A 25,913-nucleotide genomic window follows, 5' to 3' on the forward strand; every position below is an offset into this window, starting at 1 on the left:
TTTGCCTATCCCATTTTCGTGCAAGCTTTTGTTGTTTGCAAGTACTTATCAGAACCCTAAGGCCTGTCCTCTTAAGCAAAACAGACGCCATCTCTCTTTCCCTCTCGTGAATGGCCCTGTTAATGGCAGATCCGAGTTTGTCGTCATCTCCATTATTGGAAAGTTTGACCTTCACATCTAAAATACCAGAGAAGATCCGTCATTTTTTAGCAAGATTTGAAGCAAACCACGTGAAAAACCTCAACGTTCAGATTAGCACGAGTTTTTGACTTGGCTTTGAATTTTTTTGTTTCAAATTCCCGCCCAATGAAACCCTAGCGGTTTCTACCCCTATAAATGCTTGCTTCGAGTTTCGTTTTGGGGTGTTCTTTTTAGCCGCCTCAATCCTCCTGAAAATATTAATCTTCATCAGTCTCACTGTTTCTTGATATTGATCCGAAATACCAAACATTTTTTTTCTTTTTTCTCTTTTGCTCTGTTACTGTTTCGAATCCGAGTGCATGCAAACTCGGAGTTTGTAGTATTCGAGTGTATATCGGAGACCCCCCGCACCCTGTTCACTGCACCCGAAGAAGGTCAGTGATTCTCCCTTTTTCCCTTTTTATTTTTTGCTTTCTTTATGTTTCTTTAGTTATTATGTGTGACTGAAACACGTTAATTATTTTAGTTTAATGGAAAAGTCTGTTTGCATGTTAGTATTAGTTAGGATTTAATCACTTCTTATGATAGTTTAGTTTAGGCTATTCAAATGTCTGAGTTATGTTTTTGCTTCGTTTAATACACCTTAATCAAGTAACCTTACATATGTTAGTTTAGTATGCTTAAGCATGTTCATATGCCAGCTATAGTTAGGTGAATAATGTTTGATTCAGCCTTAGTTTTAATCGGGTAAATAACTTGCTTATAACTGGTTTGGCCTAGTTTAAACAACCCTATAAACCAGTTAATCTCTTTACCATCAAATGAATGTCAATGTTTAGCATGATTACATTATGTTTAGTTTAGACCTGAATCTATTGATATCCCTATTAACACTAATGGTCCTTATCGTGTGTTAGTAGTATAATGGGGCTGTATTCAAGAAGTAAAATTGGGGTTTAGATATGCATATAGGGGTTTGAATCAGAGAATGCCTATTTGACCTTTAAAATGCTTAGTGTTATGGCTTATGAGTGTTCATATGCTTTATCTTGTTTAATAGTATCATTTAGGATGCTCAAGACAGATTCAGTCTCCGTTTTACTCAAATTAAAGTATTTCATCCCTTGATGATTTGTATGAGGTTAGATTTAAAAAAAAAACATGACACAGGTAGGTTCAAACTAGGTGAATAAAGGTTTTTTTTTACATATAAAGGAAATTGAAATGTTCTTTAGAGATTTGAACAGGACTGTTCTAACTTGCATCACTTAGATAAACATGATGGCTGCCTTATGTTTGTTTAATACTGAGTTGTTATGTTTTGGTCCATCATTCAAACACTTTTTATGTGTCCTTTCTTGTTAATATGAAGTCTCCATTGTCTGTGATACATGTATGTGCCTGAAAAAGTAAGTTAGTTATGTATGGTTAAACTATTATGCATCCGTGGGATCATCCATGACTTAGTTGAAATAAAAGCATGCTTTGATATGAAAAATGGTCATTTAAGTCCCTGTATGCCCTCCTTTTGCCCAAACTTGGCCTGTGTATGTTGTAGTGTCCATACTTGATTAGATTGCCCTATTTTTAATGAAAACTGAATCTACTTGTTGCATCTTGGTTTGAAAAAAAAAAGAAGAGAATTTAAAAGTAGCACGAACCTTTTCTCAGAATTGAAATGATGCTTGAAGGAGTATAGGGAAACCTGTTTGGCCTTATTGATCGCTTTAAAATCCTATGTGCATATCTTGAACCTGGTCTAGTCTTATTGTTTTTCAGAGCCTACCTTTTAGCGGTTTTTCCCCTTTCTTATAATTCGTAAGTTGGTTCATTTATGTGGTTTGCCTTTGGCTATGTCGAATCGTAAAGTCAATTTCAATTGTGCTGCATACTCTTTTGTTTCCTCTCATAACTTCTTTTTGCTTGTGTTGGAATGGCTGAATTCTGCAGTTTGCTCACTACATGAATATATACTTAATATTTCTGATTATGGACCCAAGTATGCTAATCCTTCAGGACTGGCCCTTTTTTTCTCTATATTTAAAAAATTGACAAGTCTGAGACCCTATGATAGTTTACATTGCAATATTTTTTTCAAATACCTCAAGATCCATGTCCCACTTTAAATATAGTGTCAGTTTACATTTATAATGAGTTGAAATATGATGGAAATATACTATATGACACCTATGTGAATCTTTCTGTTCTTTCACTAGAAGGTGTTTTAAATCAATTGAGTGTAATGCATGTCTGTGAACCCATCATATATCATTTGTTCAAAAGGGGGTTTCAAGGCCTGCTACTCTACTCATTTGCATTCTGCCTATGATTCTGTGTCCCGTCATCTTCACTGTAGATTTCTAATAAACAAGAAATTGATTTGAACTGATGCTTTTTTAAAAAAAAAACTGGATTGTACTGGACCATTAAGGTTCACGATCCCTATCTAAGTGTGGAATTTGCCCCAGTGATAGTGTTATTCCTTTAAGTGTATAAGCTTCTGAAATAAGAAAAAGAGGTCGTTACCTTGCTGTTGGGTTTGCTGATTCATTGCTGGTATATTTTTTAGCTGCCGCTGGTGTCTTGAATTGTACCAAAAATAGTGAAAGAATAAAGGGTTCAGATCTGTATGAATGCTATGATGATTTTGTGCTTGTTTAAATTCGTATATGTTTGTGTATTGCAAGTATATTGTGTTAGATTATGTATATGTATGTATATGACCAGTATACCTTAGCTAATACATTAATCGGGAGATTAGTTGGTCATTATGGATTAAGCTTGAACCCTCCCCGATGTTAGCCATGCCGGGGATTCATGAAATCCCTTGGAACTTGTGCAACATCGGGAAGATGGGGGCAAAAGCTTTCCAATATTAACCTTCTAAGTATCCTTATGAATGTGTATATACGAAGTATACTCAAATATACATAACGTATACATGAGTCACTTATTTGTCTTGAAAATCGAAAATGCTCTGTTATGTTGGTTATCTTTTCATAAAATCTTATATTATAAAATTATGTCGTCGCTCTAATTTTTTTCTTTTTCTTTTGCATGACATCCGGGATTGCGAGGAGTCTCAAATGAGACTCGATTTCGCCGCAAGATCAAACGATTTCATTGCTCCATTCTGTGTTCCTAGTTCACCAAATTCGGCTGAAATAAAATTCAGTGACGATCGGGATTAAATTTCTCTATTCGAACTTCTCTTTCTCCCCTCGAAAAATGACCAAGCCGAAGCAATATAAAGAGGGGAGAAAAACGAGAAAGACTGCTGCGTTTTTTTTTTTTTTAAAGTATATCTTATATTTGTTTAATTTAATTATGTTTGTAGGTGATTATTTAGCTACCTTAGAATACTTAATCTAGTGGGGGTTAATTGGGACGTTTGTTTATATAATAATGGAAATGTTTCTTTTTATTTCATTTCGCGAAATATTTTAGTATATCTTTGAAAGAAAAAGAGCATTTTTCTATATGATAATGGAAGTATTTTAGTATATCTTTGAAAAGAAAATAAGTTTCAATGTTTCGAAGTCTTCATTTTCGCCAAGTGCCTAATTTAATCACAGAAAAGAGATTGATTATAAAGTTATTTTTCCAAATTTATATTGGCTATTTATTTATATTATCTATACTCCTAAGTTGTTAAAATCAATTAATGCCTAGCCATTGAGTTGTTTCAAATATTTTTAAAACGTTGCATAATCCCGCACTTTCTTTAGTTTATTTATAACTAAAGTCTTTTATGTAAATTATTATCTTTTCTACAAGTCTTATTTTAAATAGCATTATTATATTTCCATTTATAACCTTAGCAACACTTACAAGCTATTTTCTTAAATATTTAAAATGCTATATTTACATTTTTTAGCCTTAATTAATTAACTTAAGTTTGGATGGTAACCGTGTTTAATGGATCTTAATGGATGCCTAAGACCTTCCCATTAAGATGTCTAGAACCCTTACCTAGAATCACACTAATTAAGTAGATCATTAATGGAGGTTTAGTTTAGCTTTACCTTAGTTAATAATTAGGTGTTCTAATTCACCGTTAAAATAATTAGGTGGCGACTCCTTAAATTAAATAATTTGAGAATCACCAATATGTTGTACTCCGATTTGACCCGTTTAAAATGGGGTATAACATTAACTAGCCTATTCCTAGCTCAAGTTATTAGATGATGTTTAAAGCCCAAATCCTTGTTAATTAATCTTTTCCAACCTCAATTTTCCTCTTCCGAGCTCAAATCGAAGTAAATGAGTGAGTCCTAGGGTTAGGTAATCCCTTAAGAAGCATTAAAAATCAAGATTAATTAAAGAAACAAAGACCCGCTTCATTAGCAATAAAAATTGCTCAATACATAAGCAAAACAAGAGATTTAACTCAACACTTTATAATGAATATTCACATAAACAAGATTCAAGTGAGAGAACAAAATACAATACACTTAAATATACAATACATAACAAGGAATTGAAACAGTGTTGGTTGAAGAACCTAGCTTCCAAGACTTGTAAAATGGCCAAAAGATGAAAATATTTTCTCCCAAGTGTTGCTTTTAAAGTTTCAAAAAATTTCCCAATAAAAAGTGACGAAAATAGCCTTCAAACTTCAGATTTCCAGATCTGCCCATTTTTGCAATTTTAGCCACTTTTTTCATTTTCTTCAATTTGACCTATTTTGACTTGATTTTCACTTGGTTTCTTCTCGATCACTTCTCAATCATATAAAACCTGTAAAATGGGAGTAAACGACATTAAATGCACTATTTTATCAATTAGACATAGCAAAAATCTAAAATTAAAGAAAAGATAAGTTGATAAAATACCAACTTATCAATGTAACATATATATATATCACCGTTTCTCTGCCTCATGAGTTTAGTTATATGGTGCGTAGCATTTCTAAACTCTAAATCAAATTAAAGACTTATATTTGTGATATATATATATACCACATATTGAACAAAAACAAATCATGTAGAAACAATACATTATCTAGGAAGCCGGTTAGGAATTCAAAAATTGAGATATTTATAAATTCAAATTGTTTATAAGTTCAAAGATTCAAAAATTCATGGAGAATTTTATCTGATAATTTAAGAAAATTATTTCAATGAAGTTCACTAAATCGCGTGAAGCGATGGACAAATTTACTAGTCGGGGGATCAACTCAACAAATTCAACAACTGTCTTCATCAGTAACTATGGAATTGATGGTGCTGTTGAAGTTTAGTGCCTTCCATTGTTGCTCATCATCTTAAATCTTGTTAATATATAGCTTTCTTCTTCTGTCTATAATAACATTATGAAAGTACGCAATAGTAGAGTTCCCAACCTTCAATTAGGCAGTGTCTAGTTTGAACTTAAAAATACTTTCAACTCTTAATGCTAATCAACTATTTTCAATCACTTAATCCGGCGTGTTCTTAGTCATGTTAGTAGCCTCTTCTGGAGTTTTCTCTTCTAGAGTTTGACCATCTTTATCCTAAGATGATTTTTATCCTTTGAAACATTAATTCACTATTTCAATTACATAAAATGAGTCCCTTATGAGGTGTAAACTTTATCTTTGTTTTTTTTTTAAATATAAGTTGGGTGTTCCCCCCTTAATTGGGAGCAGGGGAAGAGAAAATGAGGTAGGGAATTACAAGATGGGGAATTGAACCCTCACCAGCCAACTAAGTGAGCTAATAAGATTCTCCAAAAGTTGAGTGGTTCAAATTTCACAGTGAACGGCAATATTAAGTTGGCAAGACCTAATTATACACGTAATGGGCTAATTATAGTATTAATCTTCCTTGATATGTCGTGGTCGTCTTGGATTATGTTTTATCTAATATTTATTTAGAATAGCTTTTTGCACAGCTAATTGAAATCTATATAAAGACTATAACTTTTAACCATTTAATTTCATAGCCACTTTCTTTTCAAAACTTTTTGCCACACAGAAGAAGAAAATATGGGTATGAAAGGTAAACTGATCGCTTCAATTGAAGACACTTGATTTATGACATTTTTCACACTAAAAATAATCAAATACCAAAAATATGCCCTGATAAGATCAAGCATATTGAAATTCATGGAGGTGAACCCGTAAAGGTTGGTTCGGCTGTTAGCTGGAAATATAATGTTGGTAATGCATATTTTCCCTCTCTCTATATATATGAACCACTTGCATCAATGTTTGTTCTTACATTTAGGTGTATTTGGGATGTGAGAAGTCTTTTTTGAGGAGAATGTTTTCCATATAAAAGTTGTTTTATACATTGATGGTGTTTGGTTAACAGAGGAGAAACATTTTACATTAGAAAAGGGAAAATAACTTTTCTCATTTAGGAGCAAAAGTCATTTTTCTTAAAATTAATTATCTTAAATTTTAATTTCATATTATTTATTCTAAAGGCTAATACATTTTATAAGATTCACCGGGTTCAATTGCACCCAATATTTTTATACTAAGCATAAATATATATGTGAACAATAGTAAAAGTTTAACAAGTAATTAATCAAGTTCTAAGCCCATATTTGCAGAAGTGCAATGAGTTTAGTGGTGAAATTGCACAACCTATTAAATATAAATCCTGGTGGATATGCCTCTGTTTGCTCCAATTAACATGTGAACATTGTTAGGTCCCGTTTGTCCGTGAGAATTATTCACTTTTTTCCGGAATACTTTTTCACTTTATTCACTTTATGGTGTTTGGCCATAAAAATTCTAAATACAACTTGAAGTTGTATTTATTTTTTTAATTAAGTCACCTTCCTGGTGGGGGGTTAGGCAGACCCCTACCATGTATATTTATCAAAGTCAAATACACAAAAGACGTATCTGAAGCCTAACCTCTTGGCAAAAATAGAAGATTGTGGACAAACCCGCATCTTTACAAATAGAAGTTGAAGTTGTATTTGGAATTTGGAAAACAACCAAAACTTGTTTTTCACTTTTTTCGCTTTTCTTCCTTCACTTTTTTTACTTTCAATACATTCAAACAACCAAATATTATTTGCAAAAACTATAACCAAACACAACTCCATCTTCAACTCCAAATTCAAAATACCAAATAAAGTGAAAAATATTTGATTTTCATGGCCAAACGTCTACTTAATCTTAGTACTCAAAAAAATTATCAAAACATTTGGCTGATTTTCTAAAATAATGATTTAACTTTAATATATACTTCCATAAAATAATTTTCACTCACTCATCAAACACTGTAAAATATTGTACAAACTTTTCTCAAATTTTTCTTTTCATAGAAAATTACTTTTTCCATACAAAATACAATATAATCAAATTTATGGGATTTCCTACTAATTCCCATATTTTCCACTATGCCATGAGATTTTTAAAGTTAGTTCTATCGAAGAAAAATGTAGAAAGTCCAATTTCGGGAGCTTCAGATAATTTTTGGAGAAAATGAAAATGGAAAACAAAGGAAAAACTAGAGAAATGAGATGAAAATTTGTTATTGTGTGAATGTTTATATCTTTTACGAGGGTTTGAAAAGTTGAACTAGCCTAGTGATAAAATCTTTTGTATTTTAAATTTTATTGGTCGTAGGTGGAAAATATAAGATTGCAACGGAAGTGGTTGAAGCCGTCGTTCCTAACAAGAAATCAATCACTTGGAAAGTGATTGGTGTGGAGATTTGTTAGAGTTGTACAATTCCTTCACTATTATTACCACATGTGATCACCAATGGGCTACATAGACCTTTGTGTACAAGAAGAAAACTGAAGACATACCAGAGCCGCTCGTTTTCCTGGATTTTATACTTGATGTGGCCAAAGACATAGAGTGTCAGTTGACATTCATAATAAGCATATAATGAATTATGAGTTCAGTTCATCCTATTTAGCAGAAAGACGGATATTCCTTGCTCATTATCAGACAATTACTTATTCACAAACTTCGTGTGGGGAAAATTATTTTCATTTCTCATCTCATGGAAAACCCTTTTCGCTCCGCTCAAGTACTAGCACTACTAAAAAAACTGTATTTTCCGACCTCAAAAAACCGACCTCATGAGGTCGGTAAAGTCGTAATATTTATTTTTCGATATTTTTAAAAATAAACCGACCTCATGAGGTCGGTAATATTGTACCAAAATTTCAAAAAATAAATTAAAGTACCGACCTCTGTACGTCAGACATTCATTTGATGCTAAATATTATAATTTTATTTTTAATTTAAAAGAATACCGACCTCACGAGGTCAGTTTATTAAAAATAAATTTTAAATTATTTTTAATAAACCGACCTCGTGAGGTCGGTATTATTTTAAATTAAAAATAAAATTAAAAAATAATATACATACCGACCTCATGAGGTCGGTATAATTAGTCAAATAAAATAAAATACGTACAGACCCTTCATCGATCTTTCCCCTTTCTCTCTCTTTTCCTCTCACCTTCTCTCTCCCCCCCCCCCCCCCCCCTCTCTAACCCTAATAACGATGCTGCCAGTCACGGTCGTCACCTGCCAGTGTGGTCACCGCCGTCTGCCATTGCTGTCGCCGTCCACGGCCTTTTCCTTTTCTCTCTCTTTTGATCTCACGTTTTCTCTCCCCCTCTCTCTAACCCTGATAACGCCGCCTGCTAGTCACCGTCGCCACTTGCAAGTCACCGTTGCCACCGTATGCCGTTGCCATCGCCGGACTATCTGACAATTTGAGGTATGCTTTCTTTGTTTTCTTCTTCAAAATTGCAGGTCAGATTTTGAACGACTATTCTTCTTCCTTGTTTCTTGGTTCTTTTGGTTACCCAGATCCTTATTCTTGTCTTGTTGGAATAAAATTGAGTTGTTGCGAGATACCATATAAATTATTTGTAATCGACTACAAGGGTTGTTATTATAGTTGAAAGTGATTAAAATATTACATTGTCTTTTAGGTATATTTGGTTAATCTTATTTCGCGATTCTCTGCTTTTCTTGGGGTATCTATATTTTTGTTCTTTATTTTTACATTTCTATATGCAGAAGAGCTAGTAGGGAGATGAAGTAGATTTTGTTGAGAATCAACCATTATAGTATGATATGATTAGATATCAAGTGGGTTGCTACTTTTGTTGTTCTGTTATTTTTTACTTAGGTCTTTTGGCTTTATGAGATTATGTAGTTAAGTATATTTTTTTGCGTCTTTAGCAACTTTTTTCCTAATTTAATTGGTGATTATCAGGTTGGGTTTGCTCAAGTTTGTTGTTGATTTGCTATAGCTAGTTTCCTGAAATTTATGATTGGTTGGTTAAATGCTTAAATTGTTTGTGATTTGACTGTAATTCAACAGAAAGGATAACTTGTTTGCTGGAAAAGAAATATTACTTGGGGTACTAAATATTGCCAATTTCTAACCATCCTATCATTTTCTCTGAAGTATATACTTTACGTATGCATTATGGAGGAAGTAGAGTAGGTAAAGAGTCTGGACACACCTCAGTGCATATCTTAGCTACTTTTAGAATGACTATATAATTAGATATGAGCTCACCTAATATCCTCATTGAAGCAGGAGAAGGATCCAAGGCAACAACACATGGAGCTGATATAGGACTATCCTTATTTAACTCCAACAAAATCTAATATTGTTCTATAAGTTTACTTCTTTTGATCTGCCTCTTAGTCGTATTCTTCTTAACCATTGGACATTTTGGGTTTCAAATGTTCTTATTCATTAGTGTCCATAACCTCCCTTTCAATCCAACAGTAGAGCTTCAAAAAGGATTTGGAGAAGATCAAATTGGCATACTTTAAATTACACAATGCTATCCAAATTCCAAAGCCACCATATAGCTATAATCCCAAAATACAGTGCCTAATGTATATACTAGTTAATACTGAATACCCAACAGAAAACCATAACTAGAATAAGGTTAATTTCAGTGATCCATATTTCATTCATTCAATCACTAAATTCATTTACACGTACTCAAAATTAATTACTTGATAGAAAGCTTACAGATCTGTAAAATATATTACAGAATGGCTAATGGAACTTTCTGAAAGAGAAGAAGTGGTTAGCTCTTTTTTTTTTTTTTTTTTTTTTTTTTTTGTATAATTGCGCCAACACATTACTTGCACTACTAGTTTTGATCTTTTCCTTGCTTGAAGTTTTTTTTACTTGGGTTCTAGTTTAGAATATGGTATACTGGACAGATTTGAGTATGAGGTTGTCTTGATAAAAATTTTCTGGCTTTTTAGTTAGTTGTGCTGATATGAAGAAACTAATCGCGTTGCACACATGAAAAAAAAAATACATGGCCGATTTCTCACAGCCAAGATTTTCATGCATGTTTATTTCAAGCTGATAATGGTTGTGCTAAATATGCTGCTCAAATTTTCATAGTTAGGAAGTGTTACTGCTTATACTCCATGAAACTTTCGTTTTCTAAAATGCCTTCTCCAAATGCTATATCTTTGAGACTCTGGTCGATTTCCATGTATCTATTCTTCTCCTGCCTCTTTTCCCTTGCGTCTACCAGTTTGTGGAACTGTGGGGTTCAAGTTTCATATGAGTATTTCAAGATCTCTCATTTTTCGACGAACCATTGACCAAAAATTTTCCATGTGACATTTAAGTATGCCTAATGGAAAATCGCTGCAAATGATTCTATAAGGATTTGCAAGGTTCTATCTAGGTGCATGGAGTTTGAGGTCAAGTCCAGATGCTTGAAAGCTTCAACTTTATATTGATCCAAGCTTTCAATAACTTAATTGTAAAATGGAAGTATGAACACGACATTTAGTGTTGGAACCAGCTATCCACCTAGTAAAAGGGTTCCCAAATGACATTTATCATATGTAAATTTCGTAGTTATGATTTCTGCTAAAAGTTACTCTGCATAAAATTTATCCGATAATGGTAAACCTTTAGTTTAATTAACAAACTCTGTATTCAAAGATTCTAGTTCTGAAACCGTGCATTTCAGATCCATGAATTGAAAACACAAATCATTATATGTGTAAAAGAGTTCAGCATGGAGTTGATTATGTCAATCCCACATTTGTTAAGCAACCAAGCATCTTTCATTATCTGTGAAGACTATCTAGTGAAAAAATAATGACTGCCAATTGACTCGAAATGCATTTTATATCATATTAGTTAATATAATGATGAATTTTTAACCCAAACTTGATATTGTTGTGTGTCACTCTCCCAGTCTAGAGATCCAATGCACAGAAAAATATTGTACATGAAAGCCTCATCAACTTTAGCATTGAATGTTTCTGCTTTTGACAGGTAAAATAGTACTAATGCAACAACAGAAAAAGCACACCGAGAAGGGCAAACGCATTATACACGTGTTTTGATAAACTGAGAAAAGATATAAGTTAATTGAATTAAACAAAATCAACCCATTGATAGTAATAGTAGCTGTAAGTCCTCGAAAGCAAACTATCCCCCCATAGTAAATTTGTGCCTGATTTGACTGTTGTTCACCTGTTAGAATAATTTATGCCACGCTCTTGGGGCCTTTACTCTATATTTGTTTTCTCCTTGCCTTTTTTCCCCTGGTAATTCCTGCCAGTGCTTATTAGCTTATGTTTTCTCACTTCAACATTTGCAATTTCTGCTATTTGGAGCAGGATCCATTAAAAGAAACTCCAGATAATGACAGCCAATCACCAGAAGTAACCTCAAAAGCTGCAACTATTGGGCATGAAGCCAAGGAAAGTCCAAAGAAGCTGATAGAGAAGTTATCAGCTACTCTAGTTAATGTTAGTGCAAAAGAAGACTTAGTTAAGCAGCATGCTAAAGTGGCAGAAGAAGTCGTTGCAGGTATCTTCCACCTTTCCCTTTCTTCCATAAGTTTTGAATGCAATCTTAGAAATAGTTTCTAGAATATTTCCAATCTTTTTGCGGTACCTGAATCACACGTAGAATAACGTTTGGAACTTGTTCTGATCAATCATGCATTTTTTTCTGGGATAATTACATTTTTGGACCGCTCTAAAACATAATAGCTGGTAAATGCATAAGTTTTGTATATTAAGTATAAAGATACATATAATCTACATATAATATACATAAATATGCATATGATATACATAATTAGTGTATAGGTTTTGTATATTTTGGCCGATCCTGTAATTAATTTTGGCTGACGAGCCAAAAAATGAAAAAGGCCTTTTTTTCTTTTCTTTTAATCTTGATTAGTTCCATCATTTTGTAATATTTGGTAGGTTGGGAAAAGTCAGAAAATGAGGTTGCAGTTCTAAAGCAGCAACTTGAGGCAGCTGAGCAGCAGAACTTGACTTTGGATGTTCGCGTCAACCATCTTGATGTTTGTGAGGGGTGAAGTAGTCTAATGTTGTAGAATAACTTAATGTAGACTAGTTTAATTTTTTGTGGATGTTTACAAATGTTAAAGTAGTTTAATGTTGTTTTGATGTTTGCGAAAGTTGAAGTAGCTTAAGTCTCTTGTGAATGTTTGATTGATGTTTTTATTCAACTTTGAAGTAGTTTCAAATTGAATTTGATGTATTGGTGGTTGTAGTATATGTGTTGTAATAGTAGTTTAATGTTTTATGTATTTATAGTAGTTTGGTGTATTGTTGGCAGCTATTTGTGCTGGTTTTAGTTGAAAGTAAAATTATTTTCATCTTGATAGGGGAGCAGCTGGAAAAACAGCTAGGTGCTGCCATTTTTCTTGCAGGGTACCGACCTCATGAGGTCGGTTTTGGGGCCAGACACATAAAATACCGACCTCATGAGGTCGGTTTTTTGCAAAATATTTTCAGAAATTGCAAATTACCGACCTCATGAGGTCGGTTTTCTACAAAATATTTTCAAAAATTGCAAATTACCGACCTCATGAGGTCGGGTTTCTGTAAATATTTTGCGGAAACTGAGAAATACCGATCTCACGACGACTGAAATCTAAAACAATATATTATATATTCATATAACTTACCGACCTCAGGAGGTCGGTAAACTAATATCATTATATTATTAATATAATTTACCGACATAATGAGGTCGGTATTTCATATAATTAATATCTGACTAAAAAATATTACCGACCTCATGAGGTCGGTTCTTTGCGACCTCATGAGGTCGGTAATATTTCCGACCCACTCTTTTCCGATCTAATTTTGAGGTCGGTTTTTAGGTCGGTTTTTGCCCAAAACCGACCTCATGAGGTCGGAAATGACCCTTTTTTCAGATCGAAAAATACAGTTTTTTTAATAGTGACTAGACATCAATGCTATGCTATGCAATGGCTCATAGCCATATTTATACGTATGCAATGCAAATGTATGTTTACACACACACACACACATATATATATATATATATATATATATATGTGTGTGTGTGTGTGTGTTTGTGTGATACTATTCATCGTTATTGGCTAGCTAGTTCTAGCCAGTGTGAAATAAACAAATGTGTTTGACGAATAAAATATTATCCCTATCCTTCTAGGGTTCTATTTCCAATGGTCAATATACGTAAGATATTATGAATTTTAAATTCACCTTATAACAGGAACGATATATTTAGCAGTACTGAGGTATACTCATTGTTTTGCTATCAAATCCTTTTTGGGTTTCTCTAGTTCTATTCTATTAGACGGAGACTAACATTTATAAAACGTTCCTTCTGTAGTATTGATGAATAGTCAATCAAATTGTGTATTGTGTAATCCATTTCCAGTTTTCCACCACCATATTTGGAAAATAAATTTAAATTTTTTACTTGTGATGTTTTTGAATATCTAAGACTCAGCAATGACTTATGTTCACAGGCGGATTCTTAATTTGAAGTTTGCGGTTTCCTACACGACTTCAAGTTATATATATATATATATATATATATATAACTCGGTTCACAGTCAAATATATCTATAAATATTTAGTGACTATTTTAATAAATTTATGAGATTTGAGCAAAAGTTACTGGGTTCCTATGAACTCACACAGAGGCGAATCCAGGAATTTAAGAGGATGGGTTCACCATCAGGGGCGGAAAGGTATTCGCCCGAATCCCCTCGACAAATACACACTATATATATGGTAATATTTTTAATTTTTATGCACATATATAAATTTTGAATCCCATAAGCCCAAGACTAGAAGTCGGCTCGATGGTTTAGGAGATTCAAAATTTACCTTGAGGTTCCAAGTTCAAGTTTCAAGCACTACATTTTTATTTGCATTAGAAGAAGGAAAATGAAGAAATGAAAGGAACAGAACGTGCAGCAAAAGGTGAGCAAGGATTCGATCCCTCAACCTTGATCACTTGAGCCTAGCGTCTAAGCAGTGCTTCATTTGGTTTAGTTTGACCATATGTTCTTTCAATAAATATTAGATATATTTATAAGAATTATATACGTAATATACCGAACTTAGTCGGGTGACTATGTGTTTATGTAACTCATTTTTTTACATATAAATTCGCCCTGCACTTACACACAATGTGTTAGGATCCGCATGTTACATTTCTTGTAAAACTGTTATTGGTGTTTACTTAACAAGAAAAGAAAAATAGATGGAGACGCTATCAAAAAAATACACTGATTTTCGATAGGCAACTACGTCAGACATCAGAAAACAAAGAATATTGAAGAAATACCATCAGAACTTGCAGTGGATATTTTTTAATGTCTAGTCAATACTTACGTCCAAAACATTTCTGACAACTTATACCCACATTCGCTCATATGAAAAATTTGGAACATTTGGGTAACTAATAATATCCCACTGTTTCAATTTGTTTATTTGCTTTTGACTTGACACGGACTATATTCAAAATCTAATTTCTTTTCGGCGTGATTGGACTTCTATAAGTTTCAGAATAGAAGGCTGCCTTGGTTTCTTGTACGTATGATTTAATTTCCAAAAAATTACTATTATTGTGGTGGGTTTAAGTTTTAACACCCACAAAAAGCAAATAAAAGTATGGTAAGATGTGGAAACCCTAAAAAGGCACTAACTTCATGGAGGCGCTAGGATTCTCCTCTCAACTTTGACACTTTTTACTTTTCTGTTAGGTTATATATATTATGATCTTAAAGATTTACACTAAAAATTGTTAAGAATCTTGCATGGAAAGATAAGTGAGTTTGATACTTATTTTTGATGTTTGATAAGTAAATAAAAAAAATACTATCTCAAAAATATTTGTATTTAATCTAGCCAAATTATATGAGGGGTGAAGTGGGAGCTAGGGGTGTGCGGATAGTGGGGTGGGGGCTATGGAGAGGTCGGGGTGAAGGTGGCGCCTGTGTTAGAAGGTGGAGGGACAATCGATATGGCAGACCATTTATGAAAGTTGGTCTTTCCTACTTCTACTAGAGAATCATTTTTTTCATTTTAAATGAACTTGTTTTTCTAGAAAAAATGTTCTTCAAAACCTTTGACCAACAAACATGAAAAAATTTAAAAATACTTTTTAGAAAATGTTTTCCTCCATACCAAACACACCCTTAATATTAATTTAACTGGTCATATCAAAGAAAATTTGATTAGCCACCACTAATCATTCCGGATTATTGCTTCTGATCCCAATTATTAATCATTTTAACCTGCAACATAATATCTTTCACAATATTTGAAATTTTAGAAAAAACAAAAACTAGCTCTTCCTTAACTATGTAAGTTAATTGTTTAATTATTAAGTGAGATTTTTAACCATAAATAAATGTTTAAACAAATATTTTTATGTTGTGTCCTAAAAATATCAACTATCTTTTTTAAAGGGTGTCCAAATTCCTTAAAAACAAATGCAATATGGACTGGTTAGATTATTAATCAAGAAAGTTTTTAAAAATCCCCCTTATATATTTAGGAGAAAAGAAAGTGTTTTTCTCCATAATGGGGGTTGTTAGTGAGTTTGTCCAAACATTAATTATTTTATCGGGAAGCGATACTTGATTGATTATTCCTAGAACTAGGCTTGTGCTAATATTTGTCACTCAAATATTAGTGGTCCTCCACTTTTCTGCATCGGGGCACATGCATCGCCAAGGTTTATGGACACTGCAGTCTCCAACCCCAAGACATATTAATTGCCCAAGTATTTTATTACTCATATGCTCTACTACTACTGTCATGGGTGGCTTTACCGCCATGCCCAATGACCCCTTGGTCGCACCCCATGGCCCCAGTGTCATGGACGACCCCGTGGTCTCGGTCGCACCAAGCGACAAGAACGCCTATGCCAATGTCGCCCCATCGGTTGCTCGTGACCGAGCCCACCAGCCGGCTGTGCCCAAAGCGCCCATCAGCAAGCAACGCCCTCAACGCTTGCCTGCAGTCAGCGCCCATGCCAGGCAGCCTGCGCGCAGTGCCCGATCGTCTGCGCCCCAGCACGCCCGACAGCCAGCGCCCCAGCGCTTGCGCACGACAGCCAGCGCCCACGTGTGCCCGACCGTGCCCGCACCCCGGTGCGCACGACAGTGCCATGATCCGAAGATGCTGTAATGGACCTACTCTAGTTTAGGTCACTTTTGATGTAAATATAGAGTAGTTTACTTTCTGTTCTTGTAGTATGATTCTCTAGCTTTTTTATGTCTACTCTTGTAACTTGGGTTATTTTTTTTAAAGCATTATTAGGGGGGATATAGTTGGTGAAATCAAAAAGCATTCAAATCTTCTGCAAAGGTGTTCTCTCCCCCTCGAACACCCCAGCTCTCTTGTAATCAATTCTCTGTTAATACAAGCAAGCATTTTCGTTTTCAATTCTCTCATTGCAAATTGTTAACGACACAGTTTTCCTACACGGCACTGACAGTCTAGTCTAGCGTGTAGAGGGGACCTCAGGTTGGCGGATAGTGATCACGCGGAAGTCGGATTACTTAGCCTTACGTCGCCCTTCTAAACATCTCAAGAAGGCACCGCGTAACAGTTGGTATCAGAGCCAAGTTTTGGGTTGGCTAGCAAACGAAGGAATTTTTTTGACGGGTTTTATCACCAGCCATGGTGAGGACTCAAGGGGAACGCATTGCGGACCTCGAAGCAGCTGTCGAGGGACTGAGACAGCTAAATGATACTGTTCCCGGTCTGAGGGCCAGTATGGGTGAAAGGATGGATGACCTGGACCGTAAGACAACGATGGTTAGCAACGACATCGTGCACATGAGTCGTGATTTTGAGGGAACACGACAGATTGTGGAGCAGTTGCGACAAGGAAGAACTGAGAATGCAGCTAACATAACTGCAATGCAACAAACTATTGATCAGTTGACGGGCCAGCTTAATATCTTTCAAGCGGCCCTAAATGGAGTACTCCGAGAAGGAGGAATCAGGGTGGGGGCGCTGGAAATCAGGCGCCTGTGCCCCAAAAAATCAAGATACCGGAGCCAAAGGCCTACCACGGTGCTCGGAATGCCAAGGAAGTTGAAAATTTCATTTTTGACGTTGAACAATACTTTGAGGCCGTGGGGGAGTTGGAGGAACCAAAAAAGGCAGCAACTGCTACCATGTATTTGCAAGGCGATGCTAAGCTTTGGTGGGGGGTAAAGTTTGAAGCCATCAGGGTCGGGAAAGAGAATCTAACGACATGGGAGGAACTAAAGGCGGCGATCCGCTTGCAATTCTTTCTAGAAAATGTCGAGTACAATGCCCGCAGGAAGCTTAGGGAGCTGCGCCAGACCAAGTCGGTTAGGGATTATGTACGTGAGTACTCCACACTCATGCTGAGTATTCGGGACATGAGTGAGAAAGACAAGCTTTTCACGTTCATGGAAGGACTGAAGCCTTATGCCCGCGCAGAACTGCAAAGGCAACGGGTGGACACAGTGACAAAGGCCATGCAAGCTGCTGAGTGCCTTGTCGACTATCAGGTGGAGCCTCGAAAGGACAAGCCACAACAACCTCCTAGAGGAGGGAATATAAGACGAGGCCAACACAACAATTACAACAACAACAACAGGGGTGGTCCCAGTAGAAGTGGGGGAGACCGAGGGTCCAACCAATCTAGGACCTCCTCGTCTGGCAATGTGAGTGTTATGTCTCCAAATAAAAATCGTGGGAAAACGCCCTATGTTCCAAAGGGCGGATGTTTCGAGTGCGGTGGACCGCACATGAGGGCTGATTGTCCTCAGGTTAGAAAGTTGAATGCTGCCCAGCAGAGTCATGCAGAGGAGGAGATCGAAGAAATAGAGGAAATTGAGGAACCCATGGGTGCCTTCACTCAATTTCCCAATGCCATATGTCAGGAAGAGGGCGAGTTTAGTGCCAGCCTTCGCAAGAAGAAAGATCCTACTCCTGCTGCCACAAAGAAGGCCCCAAAGGAGATACTCCAACGCTATGTTAGCAAAATAAAAACTTTGATGTTCGTTGATATGCGAGTGAATGGTAAGCCTGTTAGGGCCATGGTGGACACAGGTGCTACCCACAACTATCTAGTTTCCACTGAGGTGGAGTATTTTGGTCTTGTTATGAAGAAAGGTCGGGGTCGTGTCAAGGCAATCAACTCTCCATCCATACCAGTTGGGGGAGCGTCAAAGGGAGTGTCGTTCAAGTTGAGTTCTCTAGAGGGCAAGATGAATATGTCCATTGTCATCATGGACGATTTCAAGTTGATACTGGGATTGGAATTTATGAGGGAAAATTATGTCATCCCATTTCCATTTGCGGATGCACTGTTGGTGTTGGGAATAAATGGGGCCAAGACTTGCCTCATCCCTGCACTACCAGGAAAGATGAAGGACGGGAACATCTCAGCATTTCAACTGAACAAGGGGGTCAAGAGACAAGAACACACGTTCTTGGCTACCTTGTGTATTGAGGATATTGAGCGTTCTCCTAGCCCTATGCCTACGGCCGTGAAGAAGCTCTTGAAGGAGTTCGAAGATGTGATGCCACAGGAGCTGCCAAAGCGCTTACCGCCAAGGAGGAATGTGGATCATGAGATCGAGCTGGTGCCGGGTGCGAAGCCACCTGCTCGTGCACCTTACAGAATGTCACAACCCGAGCTCACCGAGCTTCGGAGGCAATTGACGAAAATGTTGGACGCAGGGATTATAGTGCCATCAAAATCTCCATATGGTTCACCAGTGTTGTTACAAAAGAAGCATGATGGTACCTTAAGGCTCTGTGTCGATTATCGAGCCCTAAATAAGATCACAGTGAAGAACAAGTATCCTATCCCGTTGATGGCGGATCTGTTTGACCGGTTGGGTGGTGCCACAGTGTTTACAAAGATCGATCTTAAGACAGGGTATTAGCAAGTGAGGATTTCCGAGGGTGATGAACAGAAAACGACCTGCATGACACGATATGGGTCGTTTGACTTCTTGGTCATGCCATTTGGCTTGAAAAATGCTCCTGCTACGTTTTGCACTTTGATGAACCAGGTATTCTGGGAATATATCGACGAATTTGTGGTGGTCTACCTGGACGACATTGTAATTTATAACAAGACACTGGCGGAACATCTTGAGCATCTGCGGAAGGTGCTGACTCGGCTAAGGGAGCATGAATTGTATGTGAAGCTATCTAAGTGCTCCTTTGCCCAAAAACAGATTGACTTTCTTGGTCACGTCATTGAAGAGGGGCGGATAAAGATGGACCAACAGAAAATTCAGGCGATTGCGGACTGGCCGCCGCCCAAGGATCTTCATGGCTTGAAGTCGTTCCTTGGGTTGTGTAATTTCTATCGCCGATTCGTGAAGGGTTACTCACTCATTGTTGTGCCACTGACAGAACTTTTGAAGAAGGTCACGCCGTGGGATTGGTCTCCCAAGCGCCAAGAGGCCTTTGATTTGCTGAAGATGGCTATGTCTAGTAGCCCAGTCCTGGCCCTTCCTGATATGGCCAGGCCTTTTGAAGTACAAACTGATGCCTCAGACTTCGCCTTAGGTGGGGTGTTGTTGCAAGATGGGCACCCGGTTGCTTACGAGAGCCGGAAACTAAAGGATGCAGAGATTCGCTATGCTGCCCATGAGAAAGAGCTATTGGCTGTCGTCCATTGCCTACGCCTGTGGAGGCACTACTTGTTGGGGACCCCGTTCGTTGTGAAGACGGATAACACGGATGTCAGTCATTTCGTGACCCAGCCAAAGCTGAACGGGCGACAGGCCAGATGGCAGGAACTTCTCGCATAGTTCAATTTTAACTTGGAGTATAAAAGCGAGAAGACTAACCAGGTTGCTGATGCGCTGAGTCGAAGGGCTGACTTAGCGTCGGTGTGTTTACTCGCCGCCATTAGGGGAAGCGAAGTTTCCACACCCATAAAAGATCTGATAAGGGAGTGACTCCCTAAGGACCCTGCTGCTCAACATTTGATTAGCCTCGCAGAGCAGGGAAAAACTCGCCAGTTTTATATGGAAGATGGGTTTCTCAGAGTCAAAGGGAACCGTCTTTATGTGCCTAAGGGAGGTGACTTGCGGAGGACCCTTCTGAAGGAATGCCACGATACTCTTTGGGCAGGCCATCCGGGAGAGGAAAGGACCATGACGCTGTTGCGTCGTGCATATTATTGGCCCCAGATGGCAGATGATGTCGCTCAGTATGTGAGGACTTGCTGAGTATGTCAGAAAGACAAGTCTGATCGCTTGACCCAAGCGGGTCTGCTGCAGTCTCTAGCTGTCCCAATGAGGCCTTGGGAAAGTGTCTCGCTAGATTTTATCACTGGCTTGCCCAAGGTCGGAGATCTGACCACCATTCTGGTTGTGGTGGATCGGTTTTCCAAATATGCTACTTTCATTGCGGCCCCTAAATATGTTTCAGCGGAAGAGACGGCTCGACTCTTCTTTTCGCACGTTGTTAAATATTGGGGTCTACCCAGGGATATTGTTAGTGATCGTGATTCTTGCTTCACTAGCAACTTTTGGACCCAACTCTTCAAGTGCATGGGTTCCAAGTTGAGCCATAGTTCGAGTTTTCATCCCCAATCTGACGGCCAGACGGAACGGTTCAATGGCATGCTGGAGGAATATCTTCGGCACTTTGTGACTGGTTCTCAGAGGAATTGGGTGAAGCTCTTGGATGCTGCTCAGTTGTGTTTCAATGCCCAAAAGAGCTCGAGTACCAACAAGAGCGCTTTTGAAATTGTTACCGGGCAGCAACCACTCCTCCCACATACTGTTGATGCCCCAAATGTGTCCAAATCTCCTAGAGTTTCCTGCTTCTCTAAGGAATGGAAGCAGAACCTAGAGATAGTGCGGAGCTACCTTGAGAAGGCCCAGAAGCGGATGAAGAAACATGTTAATCAGAATCGCCGTTTCGTAGAGTATCAAGTTGGTGACAAAGTGATGGTGAAAATCCCAAAGCGGTACCTATTTGCGGGGACTAACGACCCTCGCCTGTTGCAAAAATATATTGGACCTTTGTCCATTGTGAAACACATTGGGGAAGTGGCGTACCGTGTTGATGTCCCAGCTTGGTGGAACATACATCCAGTTTTCCATGTCAGCCTATTGAAACCTTTTCAGGAAGACAAGGATGATCCCTCAAGGAGCCAGCTCACAATACCCGGTATTCGAGCAAACAAAACATCTGGAAAAAGAGCCGTAGAAGCCATACTCGATGACCGGGTGATTCATGCATCACGCAAAGACCACCAGGAGTTCCTGGTGAAATGGATAGGATGCGATGCTGAGGAGAACACATGGGAAAGGGCGAAAGACTTGAAGGCCTTCCAGGACTTGATTGATGATTACCTTGCAAGGAAGGCTCCGAGGACGTCGCCAAATCAGGTGAGGGAGAATGTCATGGGTGGCTTTACCGCCATGCCCAATGACCCCTTGTTCGCACCCCATGGCCCAGTGTCATGGACGACCCCGTGGTCTCGGTCGCACCAAGCGACAAGAACGCCTATGCCAATGTCGCCCCATCGGTTGCTCGTGACCGAGCCCACCAGCCGGCTGTGCCCAAAGCGCCCATCAGCAAGCAGCGCCCTCAACGCTTGCCTGCAGTCAGCGCCCATGCCAGGCAGCCCGCGCGCAGTGCCCGACCGTCTGTGCCCCCAACGCGCCCGACAGCCAGCGCCCGCGCGCGCACGACAGTGCCAGCGCCTGCGCACGACAGCCAGCGCCCACGTGCGCCCGACCGTGCCCGCATCCCGGTGCGCGCGACAGTGCCATGATCCGAAGATGCTGTAATGGACCTACTCTAGTTTAGGTCACTTTTGATGTAAATATAGAGTAGTTTACTTTCTGTACTTGTAGTATGATTCTCTAGCTTTTTTATGTCTACTCCTGTAGCTTGGGTTATTTTTTTTAAAGCATTATTAGGGGGGATATAGTTGGTGAAATCAAAAAGCATTCAAATCTTCTGCAAAGGTGTTCTCTCCCCCTCGAACACCCCAGCTCTCTTGTAATCAATTCTCTGTTAATACAAGCAAGCATTTTCGTTTTCAATTCTCTCATTGCAAATTGTTAACGACACGGTTTTCCTACACGACACTGACAGTCTAGTCTAGCGTGTAGAGGGGACCTCAGGTTGGCGGATAGTGATCACACGGAAGTCGGATTACTTAGCCTTACGTCGCCCTTCTAAACATCTCAAGAAGGAGCCATTTGGTCCATAAGATTCCTTTTAACTGAATAGTTTTTTTTTTCAGAAGTAACTTTTATGAATTGAGTATCTTTTAATATATTCCCTCTGACCATTTTTACTTGTACTGTAAACTAAAAATAAATATTTACTTTTATTTGTTCAGTTTGAAAAATCAAGAGATAATTTATCATTTCATACTTGTTTTACCCTTATCATTAATTATTTGGTTGGGAACTTCAAAAAATTGTTAGTAACTGCACAACTTTTAAAGTATGTGATTGATTTCAATAATTAGATGACTTAATAATAATTAGGGGTGATAGAGTAAAATTATCATTCTATTTATGACTCCTTAAAAGACGTGTCAAGATAATATAGGACAAGTAAAAATGGACGAAGGGAGTAATTTAAACCAAATTAATAGAATGTTTTTTTGTTATTCTTTCTTTTTAGATTGGCTTAGTTGAGCTAGCTTTACATTCTCATAGAACCTGAAATTTGAAAAGACAAGCAATAACGATGGTCGTGTTCGTCTTGGATTTGGTCGTGCCTTTTGAGTTGGCTAGACTCATGTGATGCCGACGTCTTTTTTTTTTCCTTTCCAAAGCCATCTCTGATGTCAATGAGGATACTGGGAGTTACGACTCTCTAATTCTATTAATTACTCTCTGTTAAAGTAAAACTTATGGGTCCAAGTGATTTTCATTTCTCTCACTCTTTTTTCTATAAGTCCAAATTCAAAAAGATGGATATGACTACATTTAAAACAATATAAACAAAAATCCAGGGTGAAATGTGATTTAAGGAAAATCGTATTAAAAGCGTTTTCACTGCATCATTGAACTATCATTGAACTTTAAATGGAAATAGTAAACATTAAATATAGGATTGATCTCTTAGTTATTGATAAGTTATGATTTTGGTCCTTCTGATATATGATTCAACACATTTAATCTTTAATTAGTTAAAATGTGTGTTTGGTCCCTTAATATGTTATATTTGCACTATTTTTAGAAGTTATAGTACCTCCAAATATATGAAGCAAGCATACAATCTTAACATAACACATGTGTAATTAAATTGGAACGATTAATAATCACGAATTTATATGAATATTCACTAGCAAAGAGATTAAAAGTGGATATTTCATGTAATTGAAGATTAGATGTGTTTAATAGTCAAGTATATCACAAGTACTAAAATTAAAATTTACCAATAACTGAGGAATTAATAGTGCTATTAACTCTTAATATATATAATGAGAAGGTTGGGTTCATGGATGCTTTATGTAGCGTGCAACAATAATAAGTTGACTGGGGGTGACAAACAAAGCTCATGAAAAGATGACTCACCTAACGTGTATAAGTTAATTTGGGCAGTTAACTTAATCAATCCTGACTCATCCAATTCAGCCTATCTAAAAGTTGGGGGTGATTTGGACTAAATATATAGTCCAAATTGATACATAAAAATCTTGTCAAAATATTTTTCTAAAATTTTATATGTTATATATAATCATAATAATGATTTTTTTATTTGATATTTAAGCAAATTATAAGAAAAGAAAGGATGACATTAAATTAGTTACGACTTATTGTTTAGCTCATCTTGATTCAGATATCTCCGCACAAGTAATTTTTAGGCGGGTTAATGATCCACAGATTTATTAACTCAGCTAATTTTGACTCATACAAATTCTATGAATCTGCCCATCTTACACCCCTAGTTGACGCTTCACTGTACTGATGGGTGAAAATCACGAAAGATTAGAGTTCAATCTCATGATAAACTAAAATATATAGCTAGATGATTTTTCCCCCATTTATCTAAGCTCCCGTTTGGGTATAAGAATTATTTACTTTATTCCGGAATTTTTTTTCACTTTTTTCCGGAATCAGCGTTTGGCCATGAGAATTCCAAATACAACTTGAAGTTGTATTCCAGAATACCAAAAACTCAAAAAACTTGTTTTTCAAAATTTTTCACTTTTTTCACTTTTTTACAACTACATTTTACAAAAAACTACAATTTAAAAAACTTGGCCAAACACAACTCCAACTCCAACTCAAAAATTCCAAAAACAAAATAAAAAAAAAATTGGTATCTATGGACAAACGGGGCCTAAGTATCACAAATATTTAACACCTATGTTAGTAATAACAACAAATATCCATTAAGAGAATTAAGGTATACGCAAGACGACCTGAACACTATAATTATTAAAAAAAAAAAATGCACGTTGTGATTATGTAGTTGCACCTGTGGAGCTGGTAGATTTGGCAAATAGCTCTACCGGCTCATTTGCTTTCTGTGACATATTCAAAGTTGTCACTACATATAGTAGCTTTTAGGCTTTTAATTTGCAGCCATTAGGTTACTCAAAGTGATAGTAAATTTAGATAATTATCCAAAACGAATTTTTATACCATGGTTCAATTCTAGGCATATCTGAGCACATTGAATGCAAAATGACATGCCAATCTTTTGATTCTTTGTACCACAAACTGGCAAAGCTATAATGGAGGTGAAAATTAAGGTCCCACAAATTCAAAGGGGTAAAATTTATTTCAATATCAACTACCCAAATTAAGAAGCATTTCTATTAATGTTGATAATTGAAGATTCCATTATGTATATTTTGGTTGTTTATTTCTACTATACTTGAACTTAAAAATATGTATGCTTTATTTTAGGTGTCTTTTGACTTTAGGAACATATTTGTATAGAGAATGTTATGTTCTCGTAGTGAACTGTTATTAGGAATTCTTTGGGGACCTCAGATTTAATTTGGAATTCAATAAGTGGAACATCAGCTTAATACAAGGACCACATATTCAGATAGCATAAGCTCATTATACACACAAAAAATAATCAATGTTGTCAGAATATTAATGTGGAATCATGTTTGACCTGCATTTATAATCATCAAGTGTTGCCCTAAGTTTAAGTTTATCTTGCCTGCTGCCGTATACCCTGTATATATGTTAGGAAAAATAACTTAATAATACTACTTAAAACTCTATATTACAAAATATAAAGATATTTTTTCTTATTTACAAAATATACCAACAAAATTACAAAGTATACCAAATAGAATATCAGATTTGGACTTAATGAGATACCCACGATTTTGAGCATTTTTTAAGGAAAATAATCTGATTTTAAATGTGAACTTAATTATAGGATAATTACCAATCAACTTCTTCTCCCCTTTTAAAAGATTCTTCTCTCTCTCTCTCTCTCTTTCTCTCTCTCTCTCCCTCTATGATAGACACCATTTCTAGACCTAAAATTCATCTTCTCTCATAATATAAATTTTC

General features: G+C 36.8%; 1 protein-coding gene across 2 annotated transcripts; it reads left to right on the plus strand.

Moving 5' to 3' along the window:
• The first annotated feature begins 8,418 nt into the window (after positions 1-8,418).
• On the plus strand, positions 8,419-12,680 carry LOC132615977 (filament-like plant protein 1). Of its 2 annotated transcripts, XR_009572920.1 has the most exons (3): positions 8,419-8,824; positions 11,734-11,926; positions 12,331-12,680. XR_009572920.1 is itself a non-coding variant. In XM_060330576.1 (2 exons), the coding sequence occupies exons 1-2, from the start codon at positions 11,689-11,691 to the stop codon at positions 12,444-12,446; spliced, it is 354 nt and encodes a 117-aa protein (XP_060186559.1). In that variant the 5' UTR covers positions 8,419-11,688; the 3' UTR covers positions 12,447-12,680. The 2 variants fall into 2 exon arrangements, 1 of the variants encoding a protein (XP_060186559.1); XM_060330576.1 differs by having other exon boundaries at positions 8,419-11,926.
• The last annotated feature ends 13,233 nt before the right edge of the window (positions 12,681-25,913 follow it).

Source organism: Lycium barbarum, chromosome 10, assembly GCF_019175385.1.
Source record: "Lycium barbarum isolate Lr01 chromosome 10, ASM1917538v2, whole genome shotgun sequence".
In the NCBI taxonomy this organism is placed as follows: Eukaryota; Viridiplantae; Streptophyta; class Magnoliopsida; order Solanales; family Solanaceae; genus Lycium; species Lycium barbarum.